Source organism: Nematostella vectensis, chromosome 7 (genome assembly GCF_932526225.1).
Source record: "Nematostella vectensis chromosome 7, jaNemVect1.1, whole genome shotgun sequence".
In the NCBI taxonomy this organism is placed as follows: domain Eukaryota; kingdom Metazoa; phylum Cnidaria; class Anthozoa; order Actiniaria; family Edwardsiidae; genus Nematostella; species Nematostella vectensis.
The window spans coordinates 11570057-11594205 of NC_064040.1; the positions used below are offsets into that span (position 1 = coordinate 11570057).

General features: G+C 39.4%; 2 protein-coding genes across 2 annotated transcripts; one reads left to right on the plus strand and one right to left on the minus strand.

The window, feature by feature from the left end:
- Positions 1 to 21: 21 nt before the first annotated feature.
- Positions 22 to 12349, minus strand: LOC5504959 (E3 ubiquitin-protein ligase pellino homolog 2). The gene is made up of 11 exons (XM_032373337.2): positions 12192 to 12349; positions 10491 to 10634; positions 9956 to 10085; positions 9226 to 9327; positions 7325 to 7525; positions 6103 to 6285; positions 5038 to 5136; positions 3418 to 3516; positions 2851 to 2979; positions 2198 to 2313; positions 22 to 1598 (listed from the first exon to the last, which is right to left on the minus strand). Exons 1-11 carry the CDS (start codon positions 12197 to 12199, stop codon positions 1475 to 1477), a joined length of 1335 nt encoding a protein of 444 aa, XP_032229228.1. The 5' UTR covers positions 12200 to 12349; the 3' UTR covers positions 22 to 1474.
- An 8417-nt stretch (positions 12350 to 20766) lies between these two features.
- On the plus strand, positions 20767 to 23721 carry LOC5497271 (nischarin). Its single transcript, XM_001619074.3, has one exon. The coding sequence runs from the start codon at positions 20911 to 20913 to the stop codon at positions 23224 to 23226; it is 2316 nt and encodes a 771-aa protein (XP_001619124.3). The 5' UTR covers positions 20767 to 20910; the 3' UTR covers positions 23227 to 23721.
- Positions 23722 to 24149: the final 428 nt, after the last annotated feature.

The window sequence follows — 24149 nt, forward strand, 5'->3', positions numbered from 1 at the left end:
AATGTTTAAATAACCCATATATCCAAGCTTTCATGTCTTGTTTATTTCTTTTTATAATTCACAATCCAATCTTACTTTCTACAGTAAAATTACAGTTTCCTGTAAAACATTTCCTGTTAAGGAAACGCGATGGGACTAAAATAGCTTTTATAATCAAGCAAACATTTGTCGCCGTTTTTGTATGCACGGCACAAGAAAATTTCCAAGCAAGAGCATTAAAGGTATATGTCATCTTAGAATTTTTAGAAATAAAATCTGTCTCCTACATCCTACGACACATTCATAAGCTATTTTCATTACTATAATTTAATCCTGTATTTTTTCATGGGTTTATTGCAGCCACCTTGAGCTCGACGCTTCACACACTATTTCATTGCCTTCTGCGATTACACATATGGCTCATTTCAGTTGTTAATGCCTTGGAATAGACCGCCGAAATCTAATAAAATACTGCGTTGGATTATTATCAGCTTCTCAAACGATAAGCGCGCCATTTGATAGTCGTCAGTAATAACTACCAGGTACCTTCTTCGTTAAAAAGCTTATTATACGCAATTGTCTCGATCAACGATCGAATGCTGAATGTAGCTATAGGTAGTAGCCCCAATCCCTCGCGATGCTAAGCGTTTCGCGTCATTTCAGGTCACATGAGCTGGCAGTGTTCCGTGTTTTCTTTTTTTTTTTTTTTGCCTGAACCAGAGCCGCACAAATTGTATCATTGTGTGTAAAGTTGTATTACTCTGTTTAAGGTTTTTATTTTTGCTTGAATTGTCGTAAGTATCGGATCAGTTGAGATTTTGTGACAACTGAGAACGGAGTTATCGCGCAGACAAATTTTTAAGAACAAAATAAAGACACATTGGGGATAACGCGAGAAAAAACCTGTTCATAAAAGTACAGAATTTGTTTCGTTGCGTTAGCGTGTTGGCTCGTGCACATAGGCCAGCGCAAGAGCTAGCAGTGCAAAATTCACAACATGACACATTAGCTCGCATTTAGCCTAACAAATTCAATTATTTAGACTTTGCTTTATTCAGAAATGTTTTGGCTTTGAATTCGCCTGTTTTATAGCTGGTAGAGGGATTTCTTCTTATAGCCTTTACACTATAAATTGAGTTCTTTTTATAAATTAAGATTCAGTATATTTTCTCATTCATACCACTAGGTCTCCAGTTCCAAAGATTTTAATTATTGCTTCTAGAAACATGTTTGTCTCATTCTTCGTGTTGTACTAAGACGTCGGTGTTGCATTCGGAGCGTCTTCTTGTTGTACTCGGTGTATCTCGAAGTAGCATTCGCAGCACTCTCGTTTTCCACGCGAGTTTGTGTGTTCGGTACTCGGTACATTTTCGTGTTTGCACTTAATTATGTTGTTTTTATATCAAGCAGCTTTAAAAATGACATTGTGTTTTTACATCAAATAAATATTTATATATATTAGATTTATATATCTAATATTTACTATACTCGCTCCCTATTGTTCTGTGCTGAAGATTAATTTGACAAATCCATCCTCGCCCTCCAGGGGTAAGGAACAGAAGGGACAGATTGCCTGAAACGCGTCGCAACCATGTGGGATAGGGATCTTGGACCAGAACCTAAAACCAATCGCCATCGTTATACAAGAAAAAGAAAGGAAAAATGGAGTATACGAATCCTATTCGCTAATGAACCAATCGGTCATAGAAACAAAAACAAACGTTTCCATCACCCTAGGCCATACTAGAGACACAAGACAACGAATGAAATCGGCGACGGCAAGGTGAACGAGAAAAAAAAAACCTTTATGTCTTGTGCCGTTGCCTACAATATTTTTCATAAGGACGTCTAATTTTTCAGTTGAGGCTGGGCCGATCTTATTTTTAAAGCATTCACAGGCTTAAAATGTTATTACGGAAGTCTATAAATATGTATTAGAAAGTATACAAATGATCAATAGCACTAATAAAGGCTCTAATAATTATCGACACAGTTTTAATTCTGCATTTTAGAACGTATCACACTAACAAAACTTTACTTTTGCGATCTGGGCCTCGGCATGTTTGGCTGGACGTGGGTGGGGCGGGGCGGGGCAGGGCATGGCGGGGCGGGGCGGGGCTGGGCAGGGTAGGGCGGGGCGGGGCGGGGCGGGGCAGGGCAGGGCGGCGCAGGGCGGGGCGGGGCGGGGCAAGTAAAAAAAGACGTGTCCAGAACTAACCTGACGGTTTCCTCCGAGCAGACATGACCACACGGCACAAAGGCATGACTTGAGACAATCTCTCCCACGAAGAACGCCCTTTCCTTACCTATCTGAAGCGGCACGTAGTTGCTAACCTGCAATGACGACGACCCAGGGGTGGGTGAGTGTGTAAGAGTTAAGGGCAAACCAGAAAATTGCCGTTTCCAAAGTCATCGCTGTTCTCATCAAAAGGGAGCGTTCAGTGCTGTCGTCCTAGTTGATGTTGTAGCAGTTGTTATTTTTCTTATTGTAGCTGACATTGGCTTTGTTGGTGCTTCCAGTTATATATTATATCCTTCTTCTGTCATTGTTATTTTTGTTGACACGTCCAAGTTACTCATTGATAGATACAGGCAATACTATCATTGATAGATACAGGCAATACTATCATTGATAGATACAGGCAATACTATCATTGATAGATACAGGCAATACTATCATTGATAGATACAGGCAATACTATCATTGATAGATACAGGCAATACTATCATTGATAGATACAGGCAATACTACAAGTTACTCATTGATAGATACAGGCAATACTACAAGTTACTCATTGATAGATACAGGCAATACTACAAGTTACTCATTGATAGATACAGGCAATACTATAACAAATCAAGCTACTATACCTGTAGACATATCGGACACGTCCGGGATTCCGTCACGTCTGTACTGCTGTCCGGTCCATGCCAGCCGTGTAAACCATGGACATGACCACATTTGATGTACACATGCGGCTGCCGTGATGCCTCGGCCGTCTAGAAAACAACAACAAAAACAATGATTTTAATCATTATAAACACACAAAGCAGAAATTTTGCAAAAAAGTCATTCTTTATCAGTTTTATCAGACAACAATTATTCTTTTTATGTTTTCCATTGTACTAGCTCTCTAAGGATAAAATTAACTAAAAAATAAATTGACAAAACTTACAATACAGAAACATTGTTAGCTGTTAGGGTGAGGATGTAGCGACTGACAGCCGAATCATAAAACCGCCAACTTAACAAAGTACCTCTTGCAGAGCCCTAAACCTCTCAAGTCGTTAAAGGTAAATGTTGAAATAAATAAGCTGGTGGAAGTAACAAATACCCCCATCACGCATCAAGTTCTTAGCCTAACCCATTGGCTCCTGTACCAACCCATACCGGTTGAATTCTATGAGTCAAGAGAGAGCAACACGCAAACTGATTACCTGAGAAGCACCGGAGAATACTAGTGTATTGAGACCAACAGGACACTGTAAGCGCATCATGTTTAGTCTTCGCCGCATGGCGTCGATCATCCCTTCAGTCTGTGGAGCACGGATAAAGTAAACTCAAATAAGCTATGGGTTTTTTTTTAGACCGGGTTTACTACATTTACAGGCTGCAAATTGTGTTTAAGCGACAGAACATGATCGTTCGATTAATGGTAAGTCATGTTGAAACATGGTTACGCATGGTTCCGCGAGTGGACGGGATAAGAAACCTCCTCCCTCGCTATACAGCTCAAACACTGGACCGCATAAAAAACAACATGGCGGCCGATTAGTTGTTGAATCTACTCTTCAATAAGATCATTCGCAAGCAGCTAAGCCTCGCAGCAAAAGGGTACTAGATGGCCAATCATGCCGCTTTTCAACTCCCTCGAACGATAGCGTGCCACACAAAGCATAGTAACAATCAAAGATTCAATCAATTATTGCTAAAATCAAGGTATCGGAATTCAATTGTACTGCAGATGCTTATATTGAACACACCCGTAACCAAATCTGATACTGAGGAAGTATGAGATCGAGTATGAGATTTTCTATATACCTCAAGTTTGAACGTGCAAGTTACGGGTTTGTTAAATAGTGCTCTCGCAAACAGACCACCGTATATTTGAACGATGTGAACGATGACAAAAAAACGAAAAAGGGAAGGGAAAATAAGTGCACGCTAGGGAAAGAGTTACTTATTTGGCAGGCGGCGGTTCCGTAGCGCACCATTTGGATGTCGGGAACGCGTATATGGAGGGGGCGAGAGAAGGCAAATACAAACAGCTGAGGCGAAATACGTGTATACACTAACAAGACATAAGACATTTGGAGTAAAAATATTAAAGAGCCCGCGGTCGAACCAATTAATCTGTTTATGTTAGCAAATAGAGTGGGTCGTTTCACCCCCCGTTGCGACAGAGTGGATCGGTTTTTGCACTTGCTGTAAAAATTTCTTTGCTTGCGGGTTTGTGGACATAGGAAATTAGCTAGTCGATTTTATGGCTAGCATTTAAAGACGATTTAACATCGTTATTCTATTCGATAATGGTCTGTTTTCCTAAAATAGTAATGTCTGTGCTTGTAACTCCAGGGCATTTAAAGAAAGGGTTCCCATGAAATCACTCATGTGTGAGTTATAGTAAATCTTAGGCTTATGCACTTCGAAATAATTCCACGTTTTCGATAAAAAGGTAAATGATGTCTGGGTGTCTGGGTGTCTGGGTGTCTGAGTGAGTGAGTGAGTGAGTGAGTGAGTGAGTGAGTGAGTGAGTGAGTGAGTGAGTGAGTGAGTGAGTGAGTGAGTGAGTGAGTGAGTGAGTGAGTGAGTGAGTGAGTGAGTGAGTGAGTGAGTGAGTGAGTGAGTGAGTGAGTGAGTGAGTGAGTGAGTGAGTGAGTGAGTGAGTGAGTGAGTGAGTGAGTGAGTGAGTGAGTGAGTGAGTGAGTGAGTGAGTGAGTGAGTGAGTGAGTGAGTGAGTGAGTGAGTGAGTGAGTGAGTGAGTGAGTGAGTGAGTGAGTGAGTGAGATAAATAAAGGCATAGACACCAGTCAGTAGATAAGGCTTGCTCTACTTACTGGCATGGTGGGAATCGCGTCCGCAGATCGCCACATAAGTACTGCTCCACACAAGTCGATGAGCGATCCGTCGAACAACACATTAGACTCATTCTGAACCTGAAGATGAACAACGTGACTTATTGCACACAAAAGTTATTATTCATTCTAAACCTGAGGAAAAATAAAACATGATTTATTGCACACAAATTTCGACGCCCAATTTCATTCTAAAACTGAAGAAAAAGAGCATGACTTATTGCAAACAAAAGAAACCCAAATTAAGTAGGTAAATATCACCTCTGATGCCAAAATAGATATCGTTAATGATCAAAATTCATCCTTCCCTCGAGGGCTCGGGTTAAGCACATGGTCTAAGGATACCTCGAATTTCTAGAAAACCCAGTCAAACCTGGGAACAAATTAGTAGAGCTTTTGATTAACATTAACCATCACTCATGTCTCCATGGACAGATTCTACTTCAATTCAAAAATACTTTTATTTACTTTTTTTTTCGTTTTTTTTTCCATATACTGTAGAAGCATTGTTTGACTTGATGCTTTTTTCGTTTTAACCTTGGGCAATCCTCTGAAAACCCATAAAATTGAGCCCTACAAACCGGTTTCCGAAAGTGTAGTAGCAAAAAAGAAAAAAATCGGCCCATAAAAATTGGTTTATGACGGCCCTCAAAACCACCATCGAAACGAGCAATTTAGAATTTCCCACTTCCACCGGTATCTCTCTTATGTAGATGAAATGGAGCATTGATTATTTTAGAGTTTTATTTCCGTTTACAGCAAAAAAACATGAATCTCGCAGAATCAGACCTTGGTTAGCCATAAACCTGATCGCCCTGTGCTCAAACGAATGCATTCTGTGGTGTCGGGGCCGGGACCGGGAGGGTCTGGGCCGAGAGGTGGATGACAGTGATTTTATACTTTCAGTTCACGTTTGCTCTCGTAAAAGGCTTGCTTAAGCGATTCAAACACCATGCTCAAAAGTGAAAGAAACTTTCAGTCAACTTTGATCAACCTGGTTTTAATTTTCTAGAAACCCTACAGTTTTTTTCGAAGTGGTCTACTAACCGTCTTGCCTTTCTCAGGAGCAGAACGAGTGTCACGCAATCCATACACGTGACCACACACGGATATTTCCCTCCATATCCCTGGCGGACAGTTTGGTCCACCCCGTGGATTCATGAGTAACACCCCATTGGTCGTCAGGCCGTCCATCATGTCGTCTTCGTTCTTCCACTTTGGAGCTTTCTCCTAACAAGGAAACGGAAGCCGGGTTAAACGTAGTCTGTGTGTAGCCGCTGCCCCTGCGAAATGAACTGACAAAAGTTGGGAGCTCCTAGGATTTCCTAGAATATCCTGGATACTCCTAAATATTGGGAAACCTTTGAAATGGGAGAATCTGGGAGAACTTTGGGAGAAATTGGGAGAATCTGGGAGAGCTTTGGGAGGAATTGGGAGAACCTGGGAGAACTTTGGGAGGAATTGGGAGAATCTGGGAGTACTTTGGAGAAATTGGGAGGATCTGGGAGAACTTTAGGAGGAATTTGGAGAATCTGGGATAGCTTTTGGAAGAAATTGAGAGAATCAGGGAGTACTTTTAGAGGAATTGGGAGAATCTGGAAGAACTTTGGGAGGAAGTGGGAGTACTTTGGAGAAATTGGGAGGATCTGGGAGAACTTTGGGAGGAATTTGGAGAATCTGGGAGATATTTTGGAGGAAATGGGAGATTCTTGGAGGAATTTCAAGGAGAATTTGTTTAATTCCCAGGATTTCCTAGGATCCTGGATATTCTAAATATGGGAGCTCCTAGGAGCCGTGTTCCAAAAATACTTCCCAGATTCTCCTTGGAGTTCTAAGGGAAAATCTGGGAGCTCCTGATTTTCCTAGGATTTTCTAGGAACTCCTAGGTTATCCTGGATACTCCCAAGTCTATAATATTTGAAGGGTTGTCGATACAATTATCAACTATATATCAAAGGGTTGCTGAGACACTTTTCAACCATATATCAAGGGTTGCCGATAAAATTTCAACAACAATGTATCAAGCGTTGTCGATACAATTGTCAACAATGTATCAGGGGTTGCAAATACAATTGTCAAAAATACATCAAGGGTCGCCGATACAATTTTTTAAGGGTTACCAAGACACTTGTTAACAATATTTATCGTGACGTTCTCGGGAGATTCTCGAAATTGAGGTGATACAAAAAGCCCAGCATTGATCTCCCGCTCGAGTCAATGTTAAGTCACTAAAAATCAATTAAGTCACTGTTTAAAGACATATGCTTACCCCTAGAAATATATTGTTTGATTTGTCAAACCCAGCTGCAAATACCCTTGCAGTGTACGGTGGATGTCTGTCGACTGTAATACGGCAGGCGTATCGTGATATAGTGCTCTTCTGAGGGTTTGGCTGCACTGCGCCGTCCTTGACTCCTGGTACTGTATCCATTACTACAAAGTCTATTTTGCTGTCAGATGACCTGCCAATCTGGGAAAAAAGGGTCTGATGTTACACATAAAGCTATATACAGTAAAACATATAGTACGAATTGCTCCTGTAAAGGGTGATCAAATGTGTTTCTAGGCGCATATCCGTCTTAAGCTACCGTGGCCACCAATACAGAAGCTTAGGCAAGCTACTGTACCCAATTAGCTTGGGTTGAAATTTGGGTTTAAACTAATTATAATGCTAGGAGAATTCCACAGTGCACTGATGTACACTCGTTGGTTTCAACTGGTTTACTTTATAAAACTGTCTGTCCACCCCAGAGCACTGCAAAAACATTTTTTGACAATTTCTTTGAGAGGCTAAAATATACCAAAAGATAGCAGAAACACCAAGAAAGTTGTGAGGGCACAGCCACGCCCCTACTTGTCATTTCCTAATAATTTTTTAAAATATTGGGAGAGGGGGGGCATGTGCCCCTAATGCCCCCCCCCCTGCTATGGCCCTGCTTCTTTGAGCACCTCCCAACTAGGTGTACAAAGAGCACTAGCATTATTGTACAGAGCTGTAAAACTAATATATAGATTTAGGCATTGCCTAAAAGCGGAGCTCCAAACGACCAAATCTTTGCTTATTTTCGCTTAATAATTTAAGAAATGTAATTCTGTTTTGACGACGTCAACGATTTCACAGATTACGCGACCAACTTGTTATACCCCCTTACCCCCACCCTTGACAACGGAATAACACAAAACAATTAATTTTGGCGTCAGGGTAGTTTATTGACGTCGTCGATGACAACACATGACCATCTTATTGCACTCCACTTGAAACATATATCCCACCAAATGAGTTTTGTTGTCATATGATGCTTCTTTAGTGAAATATTATTTTCGTTTTGATTACATCAGCATATTTTTGCTTCTAGTGACGTTATTAATGAGGTCACAATCGCGTGACCATATTGTTGCATCCCCCCTTGACACCTACATGACACCTACCGAGTTTGGTTGCCATATGATGTTTCCTTTGTGAAATATAAATATATTTTTATTTTGATGACGTCAGAATATTTTTCTTCTAGTGATGTCAACAATGACGTCATAAATCACGTGATCACAGGTTTGCACCTCCCTTGACACAAACATGACACCTGCCAAGTTTGGTTGTCATACAATGGATGGACGGACATTGCGTCACAAAAACTCGAGTCGATGGGTAACCAAATATTTGTTACCATTATTTGTTTTGTACACCACTTTTTCTTAGGTATGAGGCTCCGCTCACGCGTCACATCGCGCCTCTAAAAAGGCCTAGGGATGCCCCTGGTGGCTGATAACTTGGGTATGGGGCATATATGGTAACAAAAAATACCACAATATGTTACCCAAAAATATCTATGATTGCACTGCACTAGCCCTAAAAAGCCCCTTTGTAGCCACTTCGAATACGGGGCTTACTTAAGGGGGTAGACCATAGAAGGGGCTTGTTTTAAAGTTTAATATTCAACAAGTCTCCTAGAATGTCTTGATTTGCTGATGCTGTATGCTGAGCAAACTTCTTTGATACTCTTTGGAAGCAATGCTATGACATACTGTATATAAGACTTCTGAGGGGGTTGGGGGTGGGAGGGGGAAAGGGCATATTTAAAAGTTTTTCCTCTAGAGAAGGGGAAGGGTTAAAAATAATGCAGGCTTTGATTATTTAGCAGCACATGGATTTATGTGTTAAACAGCACTAACCTGAAACATATCTGTTTTGTTATCTCTACAATACTCCACCACTACAGATGGGCCACGAGCAAGAGTGTAAGAGACACTATGGGCTTGGTTGGAGTGTACCACCTAAACAACAAAAGCAATACAATTACTGCAGCTTGAATCCATTCTTTAAGGTTAGCCTTATGCCTGGTGCACACTAGTGACATAAAGACATAATGACATGGGCGCATGCACCCTTATGTTCATATGTTCAAGTGTGAATGGTTCCACATTTTGTCATAAGCCCAAGATAACGACATAAACATAAGGACACAAGAGAAAAAAACATAATGTTGGGCTCTAAAGAGTGCACGCGCCTATTTTGTTATGTTGTTACATCACTAGTGTGCACTAGGCATTAGTGAAAGGCTTTGCGCACAAGGCATTTATCCCTAACATTTACTTTGAACACCTGTGCGCATGCTATCAAAATAACATAAATATACAGTATTCATATAGCACAAAACTGTATAAACTGTGTTCTAAGTGCTTGACATTTGCATATTAAGAATGCCCCATCTTGGAGCAACAGGAACACAAGCTTCTAGTAAGACCAAATAGGTTTAACAATGTCTAATAAAGGGCCGTGTCTCAACCAGGTATCAGACCTGTTTCAGGTGATAGGCCCCATACGTTCATCTGCTAACACACTGAGCCACTGTCTGCGATTCTCTATAAATACATAAGCAATTTTAAAAAGGTACCATAATACCTGCATGCCTGTCTGTGAAGATGCCAGGTGCTGCTTGAATGGCTTAACACCCGAAGCTAGAGACTTCTTTTGCAACAAGTAGCTGCTTTTCCTGCGTTCTTGGTTGCCTTGGGGAGGGGCTCCATTGTATCTGAAAGACAACAATTTTCAGCTCTCACATATTCCAAGCAAACATTAGTAGGATATTATGTCAAATGCAGAACTAGAGTGATTTTTTTCCAATAAAATAATTCTAGGCCTTCTTCTAAAAGTTCCACCTAAATCAAGGGCCATAGCCAGGATTTTTGGATGGAAATGTAAGGTTGTTATCTCCCATTTTTCCTTTTGTTTGACCAGCTCCATATCAAGTAACATGCTGGTTGTTAAGGGAGGGGAAAGGGGTGGGGGGTGGGTAATATGGTGCTAGTCCAAAACTATCATGAGTGCCATCCTTACTTTGTGAGCTTATTGAAGGTGCTCAGTGAAAAACAAAAACTCAAGTGAAATTCTGGCAAAGAGATTTCTGATTTTTTTTTAATTTTTACAATTGTCTTACCCAAGAACAACAAGCATGCCGTAGGTGAGGGGCTCAGTGGATGAAGATGGGGAGCCATGGTAAGCCGCATCACGGCTATCAAGAATTTCCTCTATCTTTTTGCTTATGACGCCAATTGATGTGCTATTACTCCCATGCTCAGTCCTAAGGGAGGTATGGAAAGAATCATCAAGAGTATCCATTAGATGAATAGCTCTAGTGGCTATTTATTTTATTATGTTTGTAGACATATGCAAAATGTTTGGCTTTACCTGTCACCCCAGAAAATGAAATACCACTTAGAGGAGTAAAAATTTCAAAGGATATTAAGCTGCTTAACACATTTTTTATAGAATATTCTAACAAGAGATGGGCAGAAGATTTAACTACCCCAGGCAGGGTCTAATTTGATGGTTGGTGTGTAACCAAATACTGAAGCATAAGCAGAAAGAAAATGGACACCTGCTAAAAGATCTAACTAATGCCTGGGGCACCCAACCACACTTGCTTGGGCACCCAACCACACTTGCATAAGCAAGGTGGGACCAAAACACAGGTAAAGCAGCCTCTTGCCGTCATCTGTATGTACTTTCAATTGCAACACAGGAAGTAAAGTTTATTCTTGGCCTTGGCAACAGTGATAGAAGAATTTGTACTCCAAGTGAGAGTGAAAAGATACCAGGGTTTTGAGCCAATATTACAAGATGTGCATTTAGCCCTCCCGACATTTAAAAACATGATGGGCAAAAGCCACTACAAGCTCCTGCCGCAAAGTTATACAAAACGCAGTGAAAAATTCCTTCTTCCTCCTCTACAATCTCAAGAGTGGTACAGTACTTTTATTACAGGGTGATCTAGCTTTTTGTAGAGAGGGGGGTTGACCTATTAGCATTGGCAGGAGGATGCTTTAGAGTTCCTGTCAAGGATCTATCATTTTGTGTTAACATAAATTCTCATACTAAAATGTTGTAGCCCATATGTATAAGAGTTTTTACCATTGGCTTTTTTTTAGTATTTTCAGATTATTTATCTTAGATAAATAATTCATTGTAATGATGTAAAACCACTTAGTAAATTATTCAAGCCTCAAGGTGTAAAAAATGCTTTTGTGGAGACTAAGTACAATAACAAATAAAGTGTTGGACTCTTAAGGCCCCTAGATGAAGGGATTTCAATTCAAAAAATTTAAAACCTAATTTACTTATTCAATAAAATAAAGCATGATAAGAATAAATAACAACCTAAATGAGTTACTGCTGATTCTTCTGTTTTTTGGTTTGACTAGAAAAACATTCTTATATCACGAGTTTCAGAGAATATAACCTTGATTTAAGATACTCAGATTAGGGAAATAGAAAAACAGACAGCTGCTTGGCCATTATTATTTTCCTTTTCTGAGTAAAAATTTGAGTGACCCGCTGTGTTTATTTTTAACTTAAGTTATACTTGAGTACTTATTCGTGGAACTGTGGATAGCTTCGTGTCGCGTGAAACGCGACAAACGCAAAGAAACAGGGGCTAAACAGGGAGGCATTGCAATTGTATTTCTTGGAAACGCTCTGGAAACGATCATGACTAACGAGAATTTTTATAAACAAAGTTATAATCCACAGGGCACTAGAGCTGAGTTCTATGTGTGTTGGATGCATGTTAATCAAAGAATATTTCACTTTAAATTAAAGGTGTATCGGTAGAAAAATAAATTATACGATGTATACTCACCCCGGCATTCTGTATATTGCTTGTCAAAGTGTGCAAGCCACTAAATTTGTACCTTTTTTAGTTCGAGAAGAGTGGCGGCGGACATAGCGCCGAACTCGTTGTGTCTCTCGGGCAAGTCTAAACTAGTCTACGCTTGAGCGATCTCCCCACCGGGGTAGTGAGATGTCAAAAGTATATTCCTTAGCTGAAAACCAAAACAATATGCTAAAAGTATAAAGTCATCGGTTTGAAAGAATATCAGAGATTACTTAATTTCGAATTTGGAAGTCTTTTGCAATTTCTTTCAAAAATACCTTGAAATGTACTCCTTTTTGGGTCTTCATTCACCTACCCCTCCCCTATCAGCTTTATGCGAAATGTGTACAACTTTAATATTATTGGTTTCACCAAGAGAGCATAAATATTAATGTACTTTTACAGTTCACACCATTACGTCTAGATACAGTGAAACGAAAGGGATATCGCGGAAAACGACAATCCTTTGGGTGAGAGTAAGACACTCTTCTCCCCGGCGGTCATTTGAATTTTGTTCTCCACAGGTTACCCAAGCTTTAGTGTTGCTCTGGTTGTAACGTGATTTTTTAGTCCTCGTGTTAGAATGAAGAAAGGTATATTCTTGAAACTTTACATGCAGGCCCGTACCCTGGGGGGACCACCCACCCCCACCCCTCCCACACACACACACACACACACACACACACACACACACACACACAACGGGCGATTTTCTACTTTCAGTACGCAATGACGTGCTATTAGTATAACAAAACTAAGCAAATTAGATAAATAAAAATGTAGATCACCCCCTGGTATGTCATTAATCAATAAGTCAGACTTTTTTTGAAGCCAAATATAATAAAAAAAAACATCCGTTGAGATACTGCAACGGTATAAAAAAACCCTTTGTTTCTTCCCCACCCCCCCCCCCCCCCACCCCCACCCCCCACCGGATATATTAGTCCGGATTTCGCACCCCCCCCCCCCCCCCCCCACCACCACCACCACACCCCCCCCCCCTTCCCAAAAGAGAAATCCTGAGTACGTGCCTGACATGATATATAACCCATCCAACTCAGTGACTTGTAATGCTTACCCTGATTAGCGGAATAACGCAGGTAGCAGAGATCATCAGCTATTCTTCAATCAAATAGCATACATTTACTTTTTTTTATATAAGAACGTCAACTTCAACGTCAGTTGAAGCTGGGCCGTTCTTATTTTGGGGGCTTTTCAAGGCTTAAATCCTAGACTCCTAGATTTTAGTGATACACCTATTTCAAATAGGGCTACACTCATAATCTGTGTATCGTAACCAGGTAACCCGCTGTGCTTCAAAGTGAGTAAAAAAGCGGATAAGCGTAAATAAAAGACAAATCCAGCTTTCAAAAGCTGTAGAATTCTTGTTTATGTTCTTATAAACAGTCACATGGCTTTCAGATACAAGAATTTAGCCGTTGAATCGCTACCCATGAGCCACCGAGGGTTACGACACGATTCTCGAGTGCAACCTTCTTTGAAATTGGTGTAAAAAAAGGTGTATTAAAAAATCCCCGAATAATACCCAATGTATTATTAGGAAGAAAATAACATAAATGAACAATAGCAATAATATTTAAGTAAGTATCAGACTATCAGACTAACAAAGCAATATTTTGATGCTATCTCTTCCTTGGCATTTGGTGGGATACCTGTGCAGAGGCAAAGGCACTTCAGAAACAAGCCATTTCTAAAAACTGGCTTTTCCGTATTATGTCAATATGTGTTACACTTTTTTTTTTCATAAAAACCTTTTTTTCCATTGGAGTATCGCATCTCGATCTCCCGGTTCACACGTGAGTTGAGCTATTTTTTTCTCGCCCTTTCTACAAGGGCTTAAAACGGGCCCCCCTTCCTAAACACGTTAACATGGCATATTTCGTCTTTTGAATATGTTCTGATGACGAAAATTACCAATTTTAAGAGTTGCTTTTATCTGTCATTTTTCTCAGGCGGTACCATTCCCTTTTTTTTGTTCAGCCAGCATTGGCTAGGCATTTTAGCACATGAATAATTGCCCGTATAACCGATCGGGAGGGTTTTTTTTCCCAAGCATCCGCTCCAGCTCCCAAGAAAATATTCCCAGCTAGTTCCACTCCACAATTTGCCATCAGAACCATTCGGGACGATTTTTTCCCAGCAACTGAGGGGTCTAACATCTTCACAGCCAGCAAAAAAACAGGCTGCGGAACAGATATTTTGCGGAGCAGATCCAATTTGTGCCCTTATTTCTCCGAGGGTTTTTCTCCTATAGTCCTCGTCATGCTTTTTACCTCATTAATACCATTCATTTTTGTCTCACTATTTTTTGAAGCCTTTTATCTACAATCTTCGATAAATTGACTATTTCATTGTTTGGTCATTATATATTCACACATGATTTTTGGCACAATTCGTTTTTTCTTTTACTACATACTACGGCACACCCAAGCCCACGTGTCCAATATTGACATACGAAATCACATCACTTTGCTAACTAGCGAGGAGGGAGGTATACGAAAATTTAAAGACATTCTAAAGTACTCTCCTCTTGGAAAATGTGAGCAATTGGCAGAATCCGGCTCTTTCATCACAAAATTTGGGGCATCTTGTCAGGAAATGAACCTCATCCTTCACCTCCGGTAGCGCAAATAGGGCATATCCTCTCATTTGCTCTTTTGTAAGGTTTTCGACAAACGCGCAGCTTCGATTTCGAGCTTATGATTGCTAATTCGCAGTTTTGTCAGCGCGATTCTGTGGTTTGTATTGGTAACCTGGCTGATATATGTTTCAAATTCGTATGTTGTTTTGAAAATTCTATAGGTTCTAAGTTTGTTTTGTTGGTTGGATTCTTTTCTTATGTAATCATGTATGTCGCCGAACCTATGTCTGTAACTCAACGTCTTGTATTCTTTGTTTTATTAACTTTTCAATTGCATTAAAATTACCAGTTATTAGATTTTGGCATTCCCATATATCTCCCAGCCCATTTCGATTAAGCCAGTATTTTATTTTATAACTCCAGAAGGCTTTGTTGTCTGCCTCCTTAATCCAGTTGTATGCAGTTTTCGAAAGTTTTTGCATTTCGTTTACATTAGATAATTTCAGCCATAATTTTAAAGATCGCATTTTTGCCTTTGTTCTCATGGGAAGCCTTCCAAGTTCGCCTCTGCATGCGTTATTACTACTTGCACCTTTACCGACGCCGAGTAACATTTTACAGAAATTTATATGAACTTGTTCTATTGGCTCTTTTTCATGATACCTATGGCTGCGCAACCCCTCCAATCCCCCCCCCCCCCCCCCCTCAGCTAATCCTGTTTACGCGCCTGCTATTACGTTCTTTGTTATGATTATACCATGAAACGCAAAACAACGAACCCGCGCGTTCCTAAGTCGAGATTAGGAAACTAATTGGCTGACTCACTCATCCGTTCTTGCTCATTTATTTTTTTAATCTGCCTGATGACATAAAAGTAATAAACCCTAACTACATTGAGTAGACTAAAGACTATAGATAATTATATGATCTGTCACCACACACAAAAGCCGGACTGCCATCTTGGATTTCTCCGACAATCTCGCACTTTCCGGAGATGGTGATCGGAAAATTCCGACTGTGAGGTTGGGTATGACCGCTGGGAGTCCGCGGACTCGACCACAATCTACGTCCGTGGGAAATTGCTTCCCAGTCTACGGAACAGATGCTCATTTGCATAAGCCACTGTCCGGCGTCCTCGATTCCATGCGACGCCATTTTAAGCCATCGTTTCACACGGATGAGATAACTTATCAAGCTTTCTACCTAGTTCAATGATAATAAACCCAAGCATGTACTTGAGCACAAACTTTAAAACATTTCAAAATTTAACGTGAGCAACTTTTCTTGCCGAATTCTTTTAATTTTTTTTTCAGGAAACGCACTAAAAATATTGATATGGTGGAAAAGAGCTTCTCAGGAGAAATGCGACCGAACAGTGCATTTAGGGGTTTGAGTTAGAAGGCTGTTTTACACAAAGTTTCTAAGCTGATCGCCAAACTTTTCAAATCATTCACATTAACATGATCATTTCTTAGAAATCTTAAAGATCGGACGTATTTGGTTCTTTCCTTCACTAAAATTTATCGCATTATTGTTCACAACAATTTCAATGGCGAATTACGCCTTTCTGGTCGTTTAAAGCTTCTATTTGAAATTATAAAATTAATTGTCATTGATGACCTCTTAGTTGGCTCACGGGGGTTTACCTTTAATCTAGCATACGGTTGATGTAACAAAGGCTGTATGGGTCTTCTAACTTTTTTTCACTTACCTTTTTGGAGCACTGCAACATGCACTGCTTAACATGCACTGCTTTAAACAAGAGGACTCTCTCGATTTTAACCGCTTTAACCTGACAAATTAGGGACTATGGGTCACATGACAGTTTGATAACCCTTGTCATAGAGAATTTATTTTGCAAGTATTTTTTTTGGGTTAATATCATTGGTCATATGTTTACATTTTGATTCGATTGAATCGCTTTACTTAAAAGCTGGTAAAACAACTTTCATAAATGAAACAGCCTACACTATCGTATAAATGGCATTTTCCTTCATCAGGTGGATTACCAAAAGTAATGTTTCTAGCTTCAAAAAGGATTAAGATGTATCTTTCGCTACCCCCATGATAATGCGAAGGGGAAATTTACAATAAAAATCATGCTCGATACATTAGTATAAAATCTCTAGGACGTCAATAAAATTATTTTTTGAGCGTTTTATTCGTTTTCATTTTCTAAATTGTACCTCATCCTAAAGAGTAATGTTCACGCACAATAACAAAATCTTATTTAGTCCAAATAAACAAAATTTGGGGAAAAAAGAAAAGTTTATTTTTAACGCAGTTGCCATGCTGGAATGCACCGTCACTTGTTCATTTCATTCTTTTGCTATTTACGCACGCTTCTACGGCTAGAACAAAGATTTAGTCGAGACTGATTGAATGACACACTTTTTAATTTATCCTCCTATTTTTTAACGCGTTAGGATCCGGAGCCCATCTTTCACACACCGAGAGTTTATTAGTTGGAGATTCATATATTGTACATGATTTTCATAAAACGAGTCTATGGCTAGGTGTACCAAAAATGTTTTTAGAAGCAAACATAATTATTGGCTGTTGTTGCATGTCTATGCTATTAAAGGACTTATTGCTCTTAATAAAGGGTGCTACGGAAATCAGACCTCCCAGACAAATTCCTGAAGGAATTCTTATCAAACGTCCAATACAAACTTTACAGCGATTTCCACGCCTTTTCGAGATATTTAGAATATAATTACATGCGTGCTTTGCGGTTTGGAGACGGTAAAACCATGCAAGCTCGTAATCGTTTAATATATTTAAAACCAGGTGGAAATATGTGCTCAGAGTTCACTCAGATTAAGTAAAATAACGTTTTAGCTATGCTGTGAGTCTCGGCTTTTAACTTTGCTTATGACTGGATGTACCAAAAATGTGAAATTGAGTGAGTTAGAACTTTTCTCATGTGATTCATTCTCTTCAAAATATCGCCAAAATCTGATTCTTTTAAGACTTCTTAGGAATTTGATTTGCTAACATGAGATAAGTTGACCCTTATACTTTATTGTCATGATATTTTTTTTGTTTAAAAAGTATAACAGGCGAGCATACTATCTAATGTTATAAATGTAATAAAACTTCGCAAAACATCGCCTTCCTCGAAGCGTGGGCTGTTGTCATGACAAATGGCGGAAAATGGCATCGCATGGAATCGAGAACGCCGGACAGTGGCTTATGCAAATGAGCATCTGTTCCGTAGACTGTCCTGTAATTGGACCCCCGCGATTTTTATCTTCCCGACTAGAAACATATCATATTATTAGTTATTTTCTATTTGAGAAGAAAAAAAATTGGAGTTCCATTTTCACGACTCTTTTCCGTGCCTTTGTTCTGAACACAAGCAAAAAGCAGTTGCTTTATTTACTTTAAAATTGGAACCAACTTATTTCCAATGACTTTCAAATATGTTCAGGACAACTTTACAAGAGAAATGCAAGAATATGCATAAAATCCCAAGGGGAGCTGTCATTATATCGCGATGAACTCATCAAAATTGCGTTTTTTCGAGCCGTGACAAAAGTCAAACCCGCTCGAGTATAAATCAATCTTGTTTTTTTGTTTTATTTCGAAATATTTTACAGCTTTTTGCTGATTTCGCTTTCATAAAAAGACTTAGGAACAGCAAATTAATAGTAAGCAGACCAATGAAATTGGTTATTTTATTTATGGTCTATGTGTGCCCCCCCCCCCCCCCCCCCACAATTGAATTCTTTGGAGTTAGGCAAATATTCAGATCACAAAAGGACATTTTTTACAAACTGAATCAGTGTTAGCAAAAAAAAAAAACAAAAAAAAAAAACGAAAGTTTGCATATGGAAAAAAAAAAAAAAAATCATACCACTGTTCTAAAACCAAGGAAATCTTTAAAGCGGGTAGCAACCAGAATGCTATCCCACTGTGTAAACTGTTATTTTTTTTTTCGAATGTTACAGGGAATTGTCTATTTAAAGAACGTTCGAGAATAACTTATGAATGATTCTGTATTCTATGTGTATTTCAATGGGATTATTGACAATAAGCAAATAATTCAAACTCGTAATGGGATCATTATTTACGCTGGTCACTTTTGGGATCCATCATAAGATTTTTATAAAATAAAGCCCTAAACGTAGCTAAGTAATAATTTTTCGTATGGACCTAAATAGGGAATACTGATGTTTTAACACGAATGGTTTGTTTTTATAGCAGCCATTTCTGTTCTTGGATACAGGCATCACAAAACAAAACGAGTAACACAAAAACAACAACAAAAGAAGACATTAGACTAACGCAATTAGTCCAGTTAGTCTTAATTCTAATTCCCCTAAGGGGATTTACAGGAATAGAAGTACCCCAACTATTCTTCTATGTATAGATCCAATAGACGTCTTACATTGCTGCATTAAGCTAATAGAGTGGTTTTCAAAATCCCGTGCAACAAAATGTTATTGGTAAATTGTAATTGTCAACCCAGAACAAAAGAGAACAATGACATTACAGTTTATTCGTACTGAATAAACTAAATTAGTACATTTCACGGAATTTTGAAAACCAATCTAACGCGAAAAAGACGATAACAAGAAAGATGTTCTAACTACAGTGGTCCCTTTATTGTTGAGCTCGAAGCATAAACACTACTTTTGAAGATGACACAAAGAGCAACACTCATTATATTGATTCTAAACGCACGAGTAATTACTTTTCTCAATGCCGCTAAGACAAAGACTCTTCTAGGACAAAAATGTTTGTCGAGTGATTAGTTCTTTTGCACAAGAAAAGCTTGAATACCTTAATCCCCTAAGGGGAAAGGGTCCATATATCGCAATGTTTCGCCAGAGTTGGTCAGTACTAAAAAGTGTCCTCTAGCCGAGAACAGTAAAATCATCAACTCAAGTTACAAAGTGGTAAGCTAACCCTATGCTTTTTTCTATTCCATAATATCCAAGCCCTCCAAAACTCCCTTATATACCCTAATACAAACAAGTTAAAAGGTTAAAAAAAAGAAAGCATAAAAAAGGAAAGCATACATTATCTCTTTGATGGGCCTTTATACTGAACTCAAGATCTTTTATACTGAAATCAAGATTTTATATCTCACTTCGGCATTGCTCTGATTTAGAAAAAAATGATTTGCATGAATAAACATCCTTGACTTTCCGTTAAGAATCTAGCATTTCCAAAAGAAATGTTTTTATTTTCTTTAATCTCCGAATCTTGTTTACGATCCTTGCTGCTTGTTATCTTTTTGCAGTATCACAATGAAGCACCCCGCCATTTTGATTGGACTTCTGGTTGTTATGGTGGTTAGTGTGATTAGTTAGAGTGATTAGTTCAAATAATAAAAAAAATCAAAAAGCATTCATATGGTTGATAACAATGGGATGTAGTCTCATTTAAGTCAGTTTAGGTACCAAAAGAGTCGCGGATCTCGATAAGATCCATATCAGCGGCACTAGGGGAGCGGTGTGCAGTTGATCTCAAGGCGCGTTCCCAGGATTGGCCAAGGGGGGAGGGGGGTGGGGTTGGGGGGATGCGCAGTCATCGGCGAGAACCTGCGCACCTTGTGTATGCGCCTGATCTCGATACTAATTATACTAACAAAAAATAACGTTGAGTATGAGCGACCTAGGGAAGGGCATTAGCCATCATCATAGCACATGGAGTGCACCTAATTTACTCTTCAGTAAAACTTCAATAACTCTATGAGCGGTTAAAATTAACTGCGATTCGTGATTATCGCTTTCTATGAATGGGAAATTTGGTAAGGGTAGATCCGTGTGATCTATGCGTTTGGTCCCCATAAGTAATATTCCTGCCGTGAAACGTGATTACGTCTTTTTAACTCATATGTACTGAAACGTGCTGTAGTCTAACCCTCCGCCACTAACGCCAACAAACTCGCCAAGCGTGACGTCATCGTTTAAGATGAGCTGATCGACGAAGCGTGGTCACTGAGCATTTTCAGGCCGCATTTTCAAAGCATCCAAGATGGCGGCCATAACACAATATTATTTTGATTTTGTCTCTCCCAAAAAACACGTCAAAACACATCTAAGAGCAATACAGTGCGCTTCTCAATGAGAAAGGATTTCCCAATAACCAATGACATCACTTAGAGCGTCGCTTCCTCGAGCCGGCAGTGTGTTGTGGCCAAAATACCGACAATCGTCTTCGACAGATAGCTTCCAAAGTTGTCCTGTTATAACGCATGTTGTCATAAGAGAAGTGTGGCAAAAAGCGATCCCTTCACCACATGCGTTATACAAGATCGATGTGATGACTAAGTCAAACCACTGGTCTGTTATGAGGAGGTATCGGGAGTTTAGCGAACTTCACAAAACCCTTGTGAATCTATATGGGATTCCTAAAGACATGCTCCCCCCTAAAAAGCTAACAGCGAACCTAAAATTACACCATCTGGAGAGTCGCCGCGAAGCTTTAGAGCATTACCTACAGAAGCTGGTGAATAGCAGTACTTATGTGTCTAGCTCGAAGGAGATCTTAGCGTTTCTGGACGTATCAAGCCACGATGTAATGTCAGTAACCCAGGCTCTGGCTAAAGAAGTTTCAATGGTTGAGGACGCTATATTTGTCGAGAAAGAACATTTTAGCATGACCCCGACACAATTGTACTGTATCACTAAACAGCTGCAGCTACCAGAACCAATACAAGCCACAGGAGAGACTTCAGCTGTAGAGTTAGGCAATTTATACAGCTTTATTTACCAATTAGAAAGCTTGGAAGTAAATGGGAAAGCAGAAAAGGAATCAAAGAGTTTTCATGAACTTGCAAATCATTTGGAATTTGATATTTCATTGTTTAAAGTTTTGAAAAGTTTGGTACTGAACGGATGCCCCGTGAAATTGATTAATGGACTCTCGGAACTTCAGACTCATTTGAAATATCTCACGGCTTATCACAGCTTAAAGACTATGAAGGAACTACTGGTTGATAGGGTGTACACAAAAAGAAAAGCTCCTAGAGTACAAGGCTCTGTGGCTGCATGGAGGACACAAATGACTGCTCGACTGACACAGAACAGGGTGGTCGTGCAACCGTGGACGCATCTCACCAACCTGAATCTTTCTCATAATAAAATTGTAGTGATAGATGAGTCTCTGAGACTTCTTCCAGCATTGGAGAGTCTCGATTTGAGTTTCAATGAATTTGAAAGTTTGGACCTTCAGGAGGTGGACTGCCCTAGTCTGACTCAACTCGACTTGTCACACAACTCCATCCAGTTTGTCTCTGCCACACCAAGGGATTTGCGACACTTGAAGTCACTCATTCTAAATCATAATAATCTTCAGTCATTATCGGGTTTAGATTGTTTGGTTGGTCTAATCGAATTAGGCATTGCAGAGAACAGAGTTTCAACATTGACAGAATTCTCAAAATTGACATGTATGTCCCAGCTAAGGTATCTTTCAGTGAATGGAAATCCACTCACAAGAGAAACTTACTATAGGGTGAAGATCTTTCATTATTTCAATGGAAAGGATATTGTGTTAGACAACAAGTCTAAAACTGTAAGAGAAAGGGCAAGATTAAACCAACATTTCAAGAGATCAAGAGTAAGTACATCCCCTGTGTACCCTGTTGGGTCTGCTATGGTAAATAGACAAGCACGAGCACAAAGCTATGGACAACACCATAACATTGATGGTGATGATGACAATGATTCTGGTATTGAAGGCAGTGTAGCTTGTGCCTCCAGAAAAGGATCAAATCCTTTTGTTGTAATCCCAGATGAGACGCCAAACCTTGGGACTGAACCAGATGAAGAGAGAGAACTGACAGAACCTAGCGCCTCTTGTGAAGAGATTGGGCTTGTGTTTAATTGGAAGCACTTCACAAATCCTGTTGACCCTCATTCACAGTTTCAAAGTAGTTGCAAGGAGACAAGTCTTGAAGTGCGTGGGAGGGAAGAGATTGTTCAAGGTGATGCTGTTTTGGATGAGGAGGCAATAGAAGCCTGTGTGAATGGTGAAAACTCAAGAAACAGCAGAGAAAGTGATGATGATATTGAGCATGATAGCAATGACAATGGTGTGCATGATAGCACAGATGCTGACCCTACTTGTGATGCTGCTCTATCACACAATCCTGGTTGTGATGGCGATGATAGTGTAGTTGATGAAAGTAACTTTAGCAGTGGCGATAAGGATGATATCCCATGCAGTGCTGATGATTTTGATCAAAATCACAATGATGATATTGTGAATGATAGGAACAATACTTGTGTTGGTGATCAGAATATTGTCCAGGACAGTTCTGACAGAAATGAGCAATATAATTATGAACAAAGTAACAACGATGATCCTTCAAATAGTAGAACAAGTACTCATGATGATAAGGATACTGCTCCAAACAGTGCTGCTAGTAGTGGTTATGATCATCAATACAATAATAAATAGAATAATGATCATACTTCAGGTATAAGTGAAGGTTATGAAGTTGTTTAGCATAGTACTGACAGTGCCCATCAAGATTATAATGATTCTGGATAATACAGATGCTAGTGATGAGATTGTTGCTCAGCACAGTGCTGACAGAGATGAAAATGATCATATAAACAATCAATGATAATGATGATGCAGCACATTAGTAGTGCTGGTGGTGGATATAATAAAGGCCACAATAATAATTTATAATGATAATGTACATGATAGTAAGTGATAAGGATGTTTAGCAGTGGAGATGCTGATCATGATACTGGGAGATGTTGGTGTACTGTAAGTAAAAAAATCATAAAATTATCAGTGTGTTGCTAGTGAAAGTAAACTGAATGGCAATGATAATGCTGCAGTAAAGAGCTTGTGAGAAATACTATATTTGTAATGAAAAAGGTATATCTTTAAAATTGATAAAATAAACAGAACATCCAGTCATTGAAGGTGGCAAGAAAACTACAGACGTGTGGTATCTTGTAAATACACTTTTATTCATGCGGTTTCAATGGTCAATAATTTTCCACTGCTAATAAACCACTTTGCGGCTTTTGTCATTTCAAGATAGCAGAATTATATTTGGTTGGATTTTTATTGGAGTGGAGTTGGCAAGATTAGAAACCATTTTCTGTGCTGTCCAACAATAAGTGATAATGGAGACCAGAATACCATTTACCTAGAGGTTGGAAATCGCTAAAGATAATGCTGAATTCTGCCATAAGTCATTTTGAGAGTACAGAGCATACTAAGGATCTGAGCAGATTTTTCTTGAATGGATGACACAACTAATGTTTTATCAATTTTATTGGAGTGGTGGTGGTGGTGGGGGGGGGGGGGGGGGGGGGCTGAAATTTGACTAAGAGGTTATAAAAAATCAGCTTAGACTATTT

Excerpts from the sequence above, each read along its gene's own strand:
- LOC5504959 (XM_032373337.2), bottom strand. Across the intron at positions 6,286-7,324 it reads CAAACAATATATTTCTAGGG|GAGAAAGCTCCAAAGTGGAA; the intron begins GTAAGCATATGT and ends TTTCCTTGTTAG. Across the intron at positions 2,980-3,417 it reads TATTCTCCGGTGCTTCTCAG|ACGGCCGAGGCATCACGGCA; the intron begins GTAATCAGTTTG and ends GTTGTTTTCTAG.
- LOC5497271 (XM_001619074.3), top strand. The coding sequence starts at position 20,911 with ATGACATCACTTAGAGCGTCGCTTCCTCGAGCCGGCAGTGTGTTGTGG.